The 16631-nt window shown below is 37.1% G+C and overlaps 1 protein-coding gene across 1 annotated transcript; it reads right to left on the reverse strand.

The window, feature by feature from the left end:
* Positions 1–40: 40 nt before the first annotated feature.
* Positions 41–15757, reverse strand: LOC140945154 (uncharacterized). The gene is made up of 9 exons (XM_073394215.1): positions 15474–15757; positions 14701–14915; positions 11532–11556; positions 10698–10914; positions 9249–9643; positions 3441–3664; positions 2520–2580; positions 1213–1438; positions 41–458 (listed from the first exon to the last, which is right to left on the reverse strand). The coding sequence occupies exons 1-9, from the start codon at positions 15601–15603 to the stop codon at positions 41–43; spliced, it is 1911 nt and encodes a 636-aa protein (XP_073250316.1). The 5' UTR covers positions 15604–15757.
* Positions 15758–16631: the final 874 nt, after the last annotated feature.

The raw sequence follows: 16631 nt of genomic DNA on the forward strand, positions 1-16631 counted from the left end.
TCAACGGTTTGAGAGGATCTCACTCTGCTTGCACATTATTTCATTTAGTGGTGACTTTGCATGCTGAAGGAGACTCCACTAGGACCTCGCCATGCAATGAAACCTGAAAATCTGACCACTGGAGAACACTTCCGGTTTGCGGGTTACATGTTTGTGACATGCTCAGTATCTCATCCTCAGTAAATACTCTGTCCCACACATTCAGTCCGGTGATGCTTCCCATGAAGCTTTGGTTCATCTGAAAGCCGTCGGGATCTCCGGGAATACAATGTTGTATACAATCTTGTTCTTGACCGACTATTACCATGCCTCCAGTTTGTATTTTGTAATGCACCTGGAGAGAGTCCCCATTACTTATTATCACACCATCCACAAAAACTTGCCAGTGACCAGTGTTCATCCACACCAAACAAACATGATGCCATCTGCCGTCGAAAAAACTGCCTAAAGAGGTGGATCTGTGCAAGTGCAATTTATTGTAAGATCAGAACACTATACCAAAACTCATAACAAAAACTAAACTAAAATTTATTAACCGCAGCGCGGCGACCACCGTCCACTGCATTTCGGTGGATCTTGTTCCCGGGAAATAGAGAAGGAGGTGGGGGGGGGGGGGGGGGGTGGTTTTCACTCTTGTATAAAAATGATGGGGATACCCGTCAGAACTTATGAGACTTTAACCAAGCTGAGCATGGCTAAGGCTTTATGAGATCCCTAACAGAGCCTGCTCTAACTATCTCCTCCCACAAAGGCTTCTACTGGATGTCCCAATAATGACGGCATTTGTTATTTTTATTAACGAATTCCTTTACGCATGGCGCAAAACGATGCCTTTATGGGTCAAGATCAAGTATTGGCCTTCCGTTCAGAACATTCTAAGTAAGACTACCATCGCGTCCGTCACTTTCAAGTTGGAGCCGTGGTCTTCCTCCTAGGCTCATCGATTACCAGCCGCTGTTCTGGAAATGAGCCCGCGCTCCTCCCCTGATTATTTTTGCCTGACACAGCCGAGTTCAACTAACTTTATTTTCACCCTTTGTATTACATTTTCGAATTCTCTTATACGATATTAACACAGTCAGTCTTTTAACACTGAATAAAATCAACAATGTTTACAGACTATTTGGCCTGAAGTCACTATTTGGTTAATCCTTGGAATTTTGACAAACAAACAAACAAACATGACTTCAGTCTACTCGTCTAACAAGCTACCTGTGTTCATCGTGGATGTATATTGTACCCTTGCATATTGTCACTTCGTTTATGCTACTCGTTACAGCATAGCTGAACGGGCACCCATTTTCAGAGTCAGCGGTTTTCATCCAGAGGCACAAGGTGAGATTAATCACTGGCTTGAAAGGATTGGTCGGCCAAGTCAGAGAAACATAGCTGCTCAAACCCTTCACTGGAAAGGTGAGGTCATACGTCAGTGGTGGCTCTGTAGAATCAATGACAAATTATATGAAATTAGGCAGAATTTTAAAGAAATGTGATGGGATGTACCGGCCTCTTCCTTGCTTTCGCCTCATGCAAGGTTATTGGGATTCCGGAATCCGGGAAGTTAATCTTTGTGGAATCCGGAAATTTGTATCGGAACATAGGATTATTGGAATATGTTATTCATGGCCCGGTTCCTCGACAGAATGTTAACTAAGTTAACTCACGATTAAGCCAATGACTTGTAGATACCAAATAATTTCTGACAAAAATTTAGCAAATTGTAGTCCTTAGTTTACTGTCTTACAGTATAATATTAATAATCTTGAAACTTAAAGGTTATATAACACAACGGTTTATTTCGAGAATGTTATTTTTATTGAACAGATTAAAAATTATTTTGCTTATTTGTAAGAGTAGACCGTAGTGTTTACAAGAGCGTCCCTATGGAATAAATTGAATCCTTCTCTTAATAAAATGATACATTGAAACTTGTCTTAACTTAAAAGTAAATTTGAAGCTTTCTTTCACCTTGTGAATTTTACGTAACCTTTATCTCTAAGTCACATTTTTTTTGTCATATTATTCTTATATTTTTTCTGTAAGTTTGCAAGTCTGCAGATGTGTACTTTTAGTTTACATTATCATTTTTTAAAACTTAAAAAGCCACGATTGTTATAACTAGTTATTATTAATTCAAACATTTCGCCGTTTCTGGTTAACTCAAACCCCAAGCTAGTTAATTCTACATAATCAGCCGATTTTAACCAAATTTGAAGGAAGCAAGCAATATACTTTCAATTAAGTGGTATATTGCTCAAGCAGTGTCGCTTCTAAGCAAGCTTAAGCAGTTATATCCTATGAATCGATATCAACCTGGTTTCCAGGCTATTGATTCCCGGCTGAACCAAAAATGGGTGTTTATATTCTGAAATCGACCATGTCGAGAAATATGGAAATACGGAGCCATCTGTCCCCCCCCCCCCCCCCCCCCCCCAGAAACTGCGCCCCTCGTGACAGAAGCTGACCTTTTTTCGTTATTTGTCACCAAACTGGTTAGTGGAATGACTCATTGAATTCACCTGAGCTGTAGCGAGACTCATTCACACTTCTATCCTCAAGAATGTGTGTTGCAATTTGTAACTATAGAAAATGTAATAAAAATTATAATTATGATAACAATGATAATAATGGCAATGATAGTGAAGATGATAATGATAATGATGATGATGGTAGTGATGACGATGATAATGATGATGATAACGCTGTTGCTGCTGATGATGATAATGATGAGGGCGATGACATCTTTATCGAGGTGAATGAAGTAAAATTTAAGACTAATACCATAAATTATGATTTGGAAGTTTGATTGATAAAAACATCTTTGTAATAAGCGCTGGCCTAACTATTGCCAGATACAGTGAAAATATCAACAACACAGAAGATACATTTTTTTTTTAATTTCAAGCCCTGACTCTCAATTTAACTATTGTAAGCACTTTCCATTTATTAATCGTATTTTAGGAACTGAAGCAATATATAAGCGGTCGTGCAAATTAATTTATAAAGACAGTGAATTTATGGTAGAGGTAGTTGAGATGAAATTATAATTGTAACGGGAAATTTGAATCTACAAATCTTGTGTTGATGACTTATTAGCAATTACCCTCCGGTAACGAAACTGTTGTTCACGTTTTTGCCTATTGCTACCCAGTAAGTTGTTGATAGATGAGACTGGTTACGGAGTAAACATCAAAAGTGAAAAGATATCAAATGATTCTTTTCTTTGACCATTTTCTACAACCAAGGAGTTTAACTTAAAAAAGTTGGCCCAATGTTTTCAAGTTGCAGTTCCTTTCAATCCTTGACCATGGAAAGCCAAATACATGCACTTGTAGTCGAGGTCAAATTGTAGAATTATTTTAGATAAATCTAAATTATTATTGTACACATGGTATTCTTTGATTCCACCGTGTTTGTAGGGTTTTCAAGTACATGCTTACCTCTACAACTTCGCAGTAAATTCTTCCCGGTTGACGTACGTAACTTTCAGGTGACGTCAGGCGAGTCGCGTTATTCAGCTGGCAGTTGAGTATATTTCTTTCCAAGTTGCTGATTGGTTGGTAGTTATAGGACAAACATGTATTGTGAGCAACACATCTCATGCTACAGGAAAGTTCATATTTCACGTGGTATTGAGCAATAACGTGGCTGTTTAGTACTTGACCTGAAAATTGAAATACGACACACGTTGATGTAAACATCATTACAACGCATCTTATTTTATACATTGATGGCAAAAATTCAGTCATAATGATGATGATGATGACGATGATGAAGATGATAAATAATGATAATTATAATTTGGAAGAAGTAGAATTCTTATACCAAAAAGCACAGAAAAAAATCCAAGCTCCAGGTGAGAATCGAACTCACGACCCTTAGAGTTTTAGTTCGGATGCTCTAACCACTGAGCTACTGGAGGCTCTATGGCTTGCAGGGTCAGAATTTAATTATAGCTACACCAGTCAAAGAGGAATGTATCGGGGAGTTACTCGAAATCGGCCGTCCACCAGTGTAAGACCAACAATGTACAATACAACTTGGAAGAAGGAGAATTCTCATACCAGAAAGCTTATTATTATTATTATTATTATTATTATAAGAAAAATAATGATAATCATGTGAAATCTTTTTGATTACCTACGGACACAAGCACTCAGTAATTGTGGGAAAATCTAGGTGATTAGGGATGACATAACCTATCCCCCGCTGAGTAGCGGGGTCTTTGGGAGGGCCCCTAATTGTACAAAGTTTCATTAATGTTAATTTTTATTTACTCCAGTTTCACAGGCCAGCACGCCATCATAAAGCCCCCGAATAGAGAAAATACTTTACCTGTAAAACTTTATAATATATGTGTTATTGGGGTTATTACTATAACTAAGGTTGTGATACCGCTACTATGATATTCGGGACCTGGATAATTACATAACGAGACTACAAGGAAAAACCTAAGAAAATTCAGTTATTTTTACCTGTTGTTCCTCCTGTACTTTTGATTCCTATTATTTGAATGTGCCGGAGGCTGAGTTGAAATTAACGTGTTTAAGTGTTTTTTCCTCCTTAATTATTTCTGGGGAAAGAATGGATACAATATCGGCCTCCTTTTCACTTTCAATACCATGTAAAAAAGCAATAAAAAGGACTATCAAATCCTTATAGAAGGAGATGACATAGCAAAGTAGTCCTCTTTATTATCATGGTACAAAAACTAGATTTATTGCTTTTATTTTGCTTGAATTCACACCAGTTACACTTGCAGTTTTAGTATGACATGGTTCGCAATGCTTATAATGTAACATTAACATATTATTTATATATCTCTACGCAGTTTTAACTGAAAAACAAAAATAATAACAATAGAGATATAAATAGATTTAATTCTCTCTCAAAATTTTCAAAGATACACCTTAATGCTATTGGTGCTTTCATACACCATATTCACAAATCGCCGACACGCGGAAAAAAACAAAAACAAAAACAAAAACAAAAAAAAAAAAACTGGTACCTTTAGTCATGAAAGCGAGGCGCTGCTAGCGAAACTTGCGCAGTGTTTAGTACAGATTCCACCTAAAATGGCTTTGTGTGGACTTCTTTTTAAATAAAATTACGTGGGATGTCTTCAGCGTTTAATGTTTAGTACTGATTTCCTGTTTGTAATCGAAAGGGACGCGTATATCTTCAAGGAACCAGGGTGATTTTGTAGGTTTCCGAAGGACCAGAAGCTCGACAAGTGGGCGATGGCTGCAGAAATTATAAAGCGGCAAACATGTTTGCACAAACTTCACACTTAAACCGAGCACGAAAGCCAGCTCACTACAATTCTGTAAAACAGAAATTAAAAAAACATCTTGGTGGCAAGAAAAAAAGAAATAAGCGACGGATTTATGGCCTACTACTCAACCCAAGAGACTTCCGCCATTGAACCGGCAAAACAGTTCGAGTCGAGATGAAAAAAGGGAGACAGGAAAGAAGAGGTGACTGAGGTTTCGATGAAGCTGTGTTTGTTTTTTTGTTGCCAGGACATCCTTCTCTGGTCTTTATCGATGAAGAACATCAATAAGAACAAAATTTTTTAGTTTAAATGCAGAAGCGATCGATCGCGAGCTGTGGAGTACGCTCAAAATTTCAATTCGTTACTAGGTAAGCGTTACATCATTGCAGCGAGTAATTTTCGTATTTCTTTTCTTTTGCTGTTAAGAGTTTTAACCACTGTTTTAACTTTATGTTCCATAATATTTTAGGGTTGAAGAGTACATAATTAAATAAAATGATGATCTTTTTATAGATCCAGACTGGAATTTTAATTGTTCGAAACAAGAGCTTGCTGTGCTTAGTTCTGACACAAACAGTACACCGGCTTTAACGTTGCATAACCCTCGATTAGTTATTTTTAACCGAGTAACATGTGAGCTTTATGCCGCTTTGTTACCAAGAGCTCTCTGAAATGATGCCCTTAAAGAGACCAGACAAATAGGACGCCATAAGATATACACACACTACAGCTTCTAAGTTTAATAAAATTATTCTATGTGGCGTAGACAAAGAAATCATGAGATTTTTGTTCAGCTCTACCAACGTACATCTTAGTAAGAACAATTCACTTCAAAGCGATGGGATTAGTCATGATCCTAAGGAAGTTGTAAATTAACACAGACATAGATATATACATCGATCAACTGAGATCAACGGCTAGAGAGGTGTGTTGGACAGTACTTCTTGTCAAACCATTGGTGAAAGTAACCATCTTGCATTTTTCAAAACTAAGTCCAAGGTCAAATGGGAAAATAAGAGTACCGTCTGGTGGGACTGTCTTGTAGTTTACACCAAGGAAAAGATGTTCACAGAATAAGCCCCCTTGCTCAGGACTGAAATTAGTGGTCGCATTAGTCAGAGGGAAAGCTACTTAGCTACTTTCAACACATTCTTCATTTCACGATACTAAATGTAATAACCCTTAAAAATAATGCACCTATCAATGTAAACTCCGTGTGGGGGGGGGGGGGGGGGGGGGGGGGGGGGGAGTGCGGGCAAGGGGCGGGGATTTGACAAATTTCAAAATTTTTCGATCAAATTCTCCAGGGTGGGAAACGAAAGGTCAATCAGAAGTGTCAAAAAGACCCCACCCCAGGGGAAAAAATCTAAACAAACAATACTATAATACTATATAAAACGAATAAGAGAACATTTCAAAAGTACGTTCTTACTACTTTTATTTAAGGTTAACGTAAGCTCCGTTAAGTTACTCGATGTAATTAAGTATTTTCTCTCTCCACTAGCATTTCTTATTTCTTAAAAGTATCGGATTATGGCGATTAAAACAAATGAAAACTTCATACCTTTCTCCAACAGCGTGACTTTCCTAAAGCCTCGAGGAACGGACTTGGTAATCGCTTCTGAATTGATACCAGGAATACCAGGCCTCTGTCGGTCAAAGTCAAATGTTCCGACCCCTGGGTCGCTTCGCACGATCAAAAGCCCGACATAGGGATATTCTCAGGCATCAAATCCCCGCCCCTTGCCCGCACTCCCCCCCCCCCCCCCCCCCCACGGGATTTACATTGACAGGTGCATAATTATGTACACTATTCTCTAAAGTCTGTATGGTAGAAGAGATCAAGGAGTGGTTTTAGTGAAAAAATAAAATTGATACTCCTAGACAATCCAAAAACCAAACCTCTTTTCTAGTCTTGGAATTATAATTATTCTGATCACTGAGTGGCAGTTACTGCTTCTGGTTAGGTCAACTAATTACTGAATTATAGTGGGATCCTGGAGAACACACTAAAAGCCTGGACTCTCCGTGAAATTATGATTTTATTCACTACAAGGAATAAAGATTGGACTGTTGGTTTGTTCCAGATATGTACCCATATATGGCAGTTGTTTATCATATTAGTAGTAACAGCTTTGTTTTAACCTCGTCCTCTGGCACCGGGTAAGTGCTACGCTTAGAAAAAAAGAAAGGGAGTACTGCATATGAAATGTCACTCCCACAGGCAGTAGGTCCCCTGACTGAATTACAGCACATTGTTTACACACAAAACACCAGTCAGGTTATAAGTCATTGTGGGACTGCCAATTAATCGGCCCTTAAACTTTAACTTCCGAAAAAAAAAAAAAAACTAACGAAAGAAAAGAAAAAACACTGACAATACCTCATTTAAACAAGCAATTTATTTGAGCACGTGACAGCTAAAGATTTGTTCAGGGATTGTTCGCACGGGAATCTTGGCACTACTTAAGCCCTCGGTTCCTCATAGAAAAGCACATCTTCCACTGCAAAAGTTATATTGTTTACTGTACTGATAAAGGAAGAAAGCGATACACTAAAATCTTGGGTTATATTCATTCGACTGCAACATTAAAGATACATTATTAATAATTTATAACAATTCTTCGTCCTCTTCACTCGTGAATGAATCCTTCAGCCGCTTTCTTTTTTCCACTTGTCTTGACCTGTTTTGTGTAACCGCGGAGGTCTCTTTCGTCGACAAGTAGGCCATATATCCGTCGCTTATCTCTTTTTTTCTTGGCAACAACATTTGTTTTTATTTTTATTTTACAGAATTGTAGTAAGCTGGGTTTCGTACTCAGTTTCCGGCAATGTGAAGTTTGGGCCAACATGTTTGCCATGCACTCGCCATGCATCGCCCACATCGCCATCTCGAGTTGGCAGTTCTGATGCTTCGGAAACCTACAAAATCATCTTGTTTCCTTGAAGATAGAGGTGTCTCTTTTGATTGCAAATAGGAAATCAGTACTAAACATTAAATCCCACGTAATTGTACTTAAAAAGAAGTCCGCACAAAGTCATTTTAGGTTGAATCTGTGCCAAACACTCTGCAAGTTCGTTGAAAGTCTTCATTTGCAATTTCTGTTTATCCTGCTACGCCTCGCTTTCATGACCAGGCACCAGTTTTTTTCCCATGTGTCCGCCATTTGTGAATTCGGTGTATGTACATGATTTTTAAATATTAACTACTTGTCAAATGCGTCGAACATGTCATACCTTAATTGTCTCCTTTAGGAATTTACGTCGAAAGAAAATTTTACACTCCAATAGAAGGAATAAAATATCTTCAAAGTACCTCAGATTATCGGGGGTAGAAGCGGAATCATTTGAATCTTGATATTCCTGATTCCTGTCGTTTTTGCCTCAATGATTCATGATTCCTACAAGAATTCAGATTCATGATTCACGAAGACTTCTGATCACCTATTGACTTAATGATTTTCTCAGGTGTAACTTAGTCTCCTTTTGTATTTTTGGGGTTCAATCTTCTGCTTTATTCAGACTTGGTATGGCATGGAATGTTGTTGTAACTGAACTCTAAGTACAAGGTTATTGGAGAAACAAGCGGACTGTCAGCCCCGAATGCACTAATTATATAGGAAGGAAAAATTTTGAAAATTGGACTCTCGGAAACGCCATATCCTGCATTGTCTGGATCGAACGCAATTAATTCATACGTGTATTTTGTTGAGCTTTTCTCAGAGTCTCGTCATTCATGATTCCCGAGCCGAAGTACAAAGATTCGTGATTCTTTGATGTTTTGTAACTATGATTCATGATTCATGATTCCGCTTCCACACCCGAAGATTAGCCTTATTTAATTAATAGCTATTTATACCTGACTTTTCTTTTCTTTTTTGCCCTAAAGCTTGGTTGCCAGAAGTGACAGTGATCTATCACAGTTTATAGATTAACTCTTATCAAGATCCAGTAATGAAAGCGGTTATAAATTAAACTATGCACTTAGAAGGGCACCTGACGACTACATCTCCATGCCTGGAGTTAAAAAAATCGGACCATCTGAGTATATCTCCGGTTCCTGTGTTACAGGCTTTGCACATGCGCAGTATTTCATTGCGAGGCAGTACGTGGCTCCACATATTGAGCCCACTGATGCTTCCCACAAAGCTTTGTGACAAGACAAACCCACTAGGGTCTCTAAATTTGTCTTGGTCTTGACCAATTACTAGATATCCTCCACCAGGAATTACGTGCCCAACACGAAATCTGCTTCCGTTGTTAATCACGTGACCGTCCACGATCAAATTCCAGGATCCAGCCGTATTTTCCCAGGTAATACAAACATGGTGCTGATGTCCGTCATAATATTTGCCTAGAAGAATTGCCCTGATATGGAAAGAAAAGAAATGTTAAGAAGAGCAAAATATGAACAAACCAAGCAAGACATTTCTAAATTAGGGATTCCATACTGTCAAATTGTTATTATCACCACGAATGTCAAGGATAACCCACTGTACATGTGCATGTGTGTATATGCATTTAATCGCCTATTCATTATGCCATCTCTTGGTTCGTTCATTTATTCATTCATTTATCCATTCATTTATTCGTTCTTTGATTTGTTTATTGTATTATATATCTATTCATTCACTTATTTATTCATTCTGATCGTGTATTTGTAGCTTGAAGATCAGAACTTTGCCGATACCCTCTTTGTATGGACATAAAGACCTCTCTTTTTTGTTATTGGTACAGATTAAAATCCACCTGGATTTATGAAAACCGGGTTAGCAAACATTTTGCAGTTTCTCTCAACTTCCCCTTTCTTAGCTTGTTTACTGTGTTGTTTGCTTATGTGTTTTTTTGTTTAGTTTTGTGGTTAGGGATTTATGCAGAAGTGGCTGTAGACAGAATTTCGCAAATTTCTTTCTACCCCCCCCCCCCCCTCCCCACCCTCCCTCTCTCTTTGGCTATTTTTTCCCGTCCCTACCCACAATATTCTGTCTAACACAAGTACTTGATTGCTTAAGGCCAAAAGTAAGAAATCAGGAACCGTAAACTTCCGATTATAAGCTCTAGGCCTATACAAAAACCAGTAAGGTGTTTTAAAAGGGCTTATAAAAGGGGGGCTTATATTTGGGGGGAGGGGAGGGGGGCGCTGGAGGGATGAAAACTGTTTCAAACAAGTTATATAGCAGATCTGATCAACATACTTTTTAAAAAAAGTTTTCTAAGCCTAAAAAGTCGAATTCATTTCAAAACTTGCTATAGAGAGGGGCCTATATTCTGGAAGGCTTATAACCAGAGTAGATGGGCCTATAATTTGGGTGGGGCTGGAGAGGGGGGGGGGGGGGAGGGGTTAAAAGAAAAAAAAAATCACCAACAAGGAAATTGAGAAGTATTACGAATTAATAAAATTACAACAACCAGGGATGCATACCTATCTTGGTTTTGAATTGCCAAATGCCTTTTGAAAAGCGTAATTTCATTACAACACGGTTTTCGCACAGCGTAACTAAATGTTGTGCCCTCGCTTAAATCGTCAGTCTTCATCCAAAAGCAAAGGGTGAACATGCTGAGGTTCGCAAACCAGCTCTGGTGGACATAACTAGTCAGGGTTTTCTGTGGGAAATACAAATCATAGTTGGAAGCCTCACCTAAAGAAATAAACAAAAGAAAATAGATAAATAAAATACACAAACAATAAGTAAGTGAAAAAAATTGACACAAAATGATAATGATAACGATAATGATAATGGTAATAACTGGGTGCAACCTAAAAAAAAAATACAAAGTTTGTAATGTTACGATGACATTTCTAGATTCTCACTGAAACAGATAAGTTCTTCGGGATAATATGAGAAGGGAATTACCTAGAGCGAACATAGAGATAAAACCGTGCGTCAAGCGATCGTTTACAAGAGATTAAAAACAATTAAAATTCTAAAAGTTGTGAACGCGACAAGCAAGTGGTCGCGGTCGCTTAGAGAGGTGGTCGTTTTGAAGAGATCCAAATGTATGTCTTTGAGTGGGAAACTTTTGGTGTTTAGGATAGCTGGTGGTTTATGAGGTGGCGATCAGAGGTTCCCCGGTTGGGAGGTTCAACCGTAGTTTAACTGGTGGTGGTGGTGGTGGTGGCAAGGGAAGTGGAGAATTTTAGAAGACATCCCGCATACTTTGCGAAAATCCAACCCTGTTGCTAGGGAGAGAGAACCTGGGAACAAGGATGTGCGAAAATCAAGATTATAATTAAGATTATAACGAGATACTTCACCATCTCTTCCAATGCATGGGTCTAACTGAAAGATAAAAAAATAATAATAATAATTAAGAAAATTAGGGACTTTTTTCAAATACATAGATACTAGATAATAAACAATTTTTACAATTATTGGTTACTAGGGTATCCAAATCTTGTTTTCTTACAGCCGTTATAAAATCATTAATTGATGGTGCGTTCCCTATATCTTTGAGTCTAGACATGACCAAAGTTGAGGTCCCAGGTACTTCAAGGAATGTTTACCATAGCTTGTTGTATGAAACCTAGGTAACATAAACTCTTTCACTCTTAGATTGCAACTATATGATGTACTGAGGGAAAACGATCATTCTTTTCTTTACACGTTATCGTGATGTCATGTAATCTTCGGTTCTTTAGTGTTGGAAGGTTTGCCCAGTCTAATAACTCGCTTTATGCGTACTGAGAAATACTCACCAAAACCGGCTATGTCGTAAATTTTCATACGCAAATGAGTTCTAGCTAATCAGAGGAGTGATGTTTTTCACACGTGCAAAAAATAATACCTCCAATCAGAATCGCGAATGATGCCTTATAAAGTGTGAGAAAAATGATACGCCCAATCAGAAGTCACAGAGGTGTGTGAGTTTTGCGCCAAAATTCCCGCCTTTAATGGCCGCTTGCAGCTTGCAGCACCAGTGCTTCCCAGACATCATTGAGAAAAGTTTTTCTCGACAATTATTTCTCGTAAAAAGTGAAAAACATCTCCGACATTGGAGTGGAATAGTTTCGTGTATTTCTCTGTCTATGAAGAGAACTGTAGAGAGCCGGCTGAACAACATTGGAAGGGTAAAAACGGAACGAGACCTAAACAAGTTGTGCTTTTTATCGGACCTACCTTGTCTTCCATTTAAGCTTATTTGTGCTTATATTCAAATCGGCCATTTTCCTTAAATTCATTAATTTTCAGTTGTTCATTCAGAACAAAAGTTAACATTACTTGTAAATTCTAGGATTACCTCATATCCTTACCCTCATTAATATTATTAACTAATATGCTGATGCTTCGTTTTGTTTGTCATTTCGCGGTGTGCAGCAAAAATTTTAGCATTTTAGAAAGATCTAAAACAAAAAGGCTGCCAAAATGATGAATGTCTTACTATTTAAATAATAATAAACAATACCACATTGAAAGTACTATGTATATACGCACTCAATGAGAAATCACACTCGTTCGCTCCGTTTACTCTTTCGATTTCTGATACGTCAACACATTCGTGCGTAAATACCGTACGCCCGCACTTTCCATGAAAAATTCTATATATATGTTGAATTACAACCACGGTATACAGCCCTTAATCCCCTTTAATTATTTCCTGGACCCGCTCTAACTTTCTATAATCCCGGACAAACTTTGCTTGAGAACGTTTTTTTGTTAACGCGTACTACCTTACGCAACAAAACTATTTCCAAATCAATAGCTTTACGTAAAGAAAACCCCTTCCCCCAGTTCAAAGTTTTTTTCACAAACGCCCAGGGATCAGGCTTTCTTTTGAAGACACCACAACTCTGCTTCCAGGGCGAGGGGGGAGGGAAGACTCGCTACGGATACGATTATAATATTTTACTGGCCTTGTAGAAGTGCTACATAATGAGTATGATGATGAAGAATAGCAGCCTTAAAAAATTGCAGCTTAGCGTTTGTTGGAATACGATTTTAGTTCGTAATCTCAATATAAATCCCACTTTGTGACTGCCCTTTTAACAGACGATACTGATATGTGCAGAAAAAGATAATTAGTTGTCAATAGTAACACCAAACAGTGTAAAACAGTGGAACATCGATATAACGAAGTCCCATTTGGGGCTGGCAAAAGTTGTTTGCGATAACGAGGTTTCGTTAAATAGAGGTCCTTTTCCTTATATTTTACTATTACTGGGGCAAAGAAAATCACTCGTTATACCGAGGACTTCATTATATACACTGCAGAGTTTCGTTATATCAAGGGTCCTTGACTTCGATATTTTTCTCTCTTACCCTTGCTCGTTCTACTAATAACCAGACTCGCATACTTTTGATAGTTCACATTTAGATAGTTTGAATCATACCAATCCGTCACTGTATCATGACATTCTTGTAATTTAGCCTCAACTTAAGTCGCATCCTTATCTGATTCAATTAGAATGGAGATTAGGGCATTCATAGCCCACTAAAATCAAAACTAACGGAAAGTAGAAAAATGCAGCTGCCTTTAATTATCCTTATTGATCGACTATAACTTCAAGACTCGCCAATCTAGGGACACCCTTATTACGACACCCTCCGGGAAAGAGTGTGTCCTTGTAAAAGAGTTTGAACCACCCAGCCCCCACACCCTCCAAATTAATAATAATAATAATAATAATAATAATAATAATAATAATAATAATAATAATAATAATAATAATAATAATAACAATAATAATTCATGGGAAAAGAATCTTTATTACAAAACCTCAATGAAAATCCTATTTACAATCAACCTGCTGTTACAAAAAATCTAATTAATTCATCAAAACACTATCTACAATTCCATCCGTTACAAAAGAAACCCTTCGTCCTTCATTAGAGAACAAAAACAATCCTATATATTATAAGTGAAGATGGAAAAAACTATTCATTTACAAATTCTAAAAAATAGAAGTAACTTAACCTTACATAAAAGAAGAGGAAATAGATATAATTAATAATAAAAGTTCAAAATTCTATAAAACTAAGAATTCCATTATGCAGAGATATTAAGATCCTGCAATCGAATTATACTAATGACGGCTAAACCAGTGTCCATAAAAAGCCCTAAGTATAAAAGCATATAGACACGTATTTCAGATAATGATGATAATAATAATAATAATCATAATCATAATCATAATAATAATAAAAAAACATACTTTTTTAAACTCTTCTCAATAAATAGAAATTTAGTATTTCTATAGGGAAAAACGACTTGTTGGTGGTCTGTTGGTTTTCAACAGAGTATAATAATAATAATAATATTAATAATAATAATAATAATAATAATAATAAGGTAAATAACAGCAGTAACAAAACCTCAATATACGAGTTTCCTTTTAAAGAAGGAGAATTAATGATCATCAGATACACTCTGACTTTATTTTGTTTCTTTTATTTTCCCAGTAAAAAAAGAAAGAAAAAAGATAGTACCTGTGCGTCCTCGTAGTAAACTGTATCCGCATCAAAGCTGTAGCACTCAGGACACGTGACTTTATTTGCGTTATTCAACTGACACTCGTTTTGTTTGATGCTGACTGGTTTAAAGTTGTACGATAAGCATGCACTGTTTCTCAAACACTCAGTTCCACAATCCAGGGCTTGAGCAACTTGAAGGGTGGAGATCACGTGATCTTGCAGTACATGGCCTGTAAATATAGATTACTTTTTAAGGTTTGGTGAGGGCGTGCGATTAATTTTAAGCAAACAAGTAAGCGCAGCGGACGAATGAGTCTGTGTTCCTTCACAACTAGTGAATAAAAAGGCGGTTTGGGGACTCCAGACGCTAGCTAAGTTTAAGTAGTTGTCAACTTTCGTAGTCACGCATAAACATTACAGCTCACCCTTAAAAGAAAATAAACTCAAATCAACTTTCTAAGACGACGAAAAGCCTGTAGCGTAAACATATTACCTTCATGCACAGAAAGCGAATACTCGATTGTAGAACGCCGATTTCTGTAAGTCATGACAATATAGAGTACTGTTTTATAAGTATTAAGGCGTCAGAGCAACGAACAAATTCTGATATCACTCGTCAAGGTGCGAAGGTTTACCCTTGGAAAAGTCAAAAGTGAATTGTTGTGACCGACTGAGATCATCACCTTGAGTTCTTTAATTTCACTGACACTTGTAGAAGTTCCACTGTGGAAAAATTTATACTTCCATAATTATTAGTAGCTCAAAACAGTATCGTCAATATATAATACCTTCAAACGCTTGAAAATATCCCGTACGCTGAGTTAAGCCTCTGATAATGTTCGAGTTGACAACCACAGAAGAAAGAAGGAGAGCATAGACAGGCATTAGCCGAATAAAGAAGACAAGACCTTGACTCATCTTGAGAATAAGAATACATTATATGAACGATGCATCGTTTTCGTTATTTTTCCTCACATTGGTAATCAGGATGCGTGTTTTGATCCTCTTTGGCGGGAGAAATTAATTACGTCCTTTTCGCCGTCTGCGTTTTTTTCATGTTTGGCTATTCTACTACAGGTAAATTAAAATACCCTGTCACTTTTTTTCTGATAACGAAATGATTTCCTGAAATTGCCTGACATTATTTAAACAAGCAGCTCTTTTGGGAATATCTAAGAGTAGTGAAGATGCGATACTCTGCCTGGGAGAAAATATATTGTGATTAAATTGTTTAATCAGTTATAGTCCTTTATTTTAGTTTCATTTTCCTGAGTTTCAAACATTTTATCATGGTTGTCATTCTAAAAGGAAAAATTAAATTTAAAGTAAGGACAAAATTGAATCACAGCAATAATAGTAACATTTTACCATAGGTTCATTATTATCATCACCATAAGCCTGAAATACCCTTCAGTGATCAGAATGTTGTCTTTGATTATCATATATAATTTACCGTCTTCTTGTCGAAACGACTTGGTAATCATTCAGGTCCAATCAAGATTCTGCACGCCTCACTGGTTTCTCCTTATTACAATGAGACTGGATAAAAATATTTTAAAAGAACAATCGCGGCTTCCAAAAAAATGTTCAAACATTTACCTCTTCCTTAGCGTTCACCAAATAATTAATAAAAGCTCGAAAGCTGGCGAATCAAGCACTTGAAACGAATAATCAAAAATTATTTTAAATGAGAAAAAACAGTTTTACACGGACAGGCGTGGCCAAGGAAATATAATTACAACTCAAAAGGTATCAAATTCGGTTGTTGACCTAATAATACAGCTTCTTGTCCTCGGCAGTGGGTAAAATGAGTACAGAGAGGCGATGATACATCGAAAGGAATAAAGTCAACAACCGATTTTGTTAAATTAATGTTTGCCAAATATTGCATGCATTTGCAAAAGGTAAATATGTTGGTTATCGAATAACCTTGCTTTCTTATTAAA

Source organism: Porites lutea, chromosome 8, assembly GCF_958299795.1.
Source record: "Porites lutea chromosome 8, jaPorLute2.1, whole genome shotgun sequence".
Lineage (NCBI taxonomy): Eukaryota > Metazoa > Cnidaria > Anthozoa > Scleractinia > Poritidae > Porites > Porites lutea.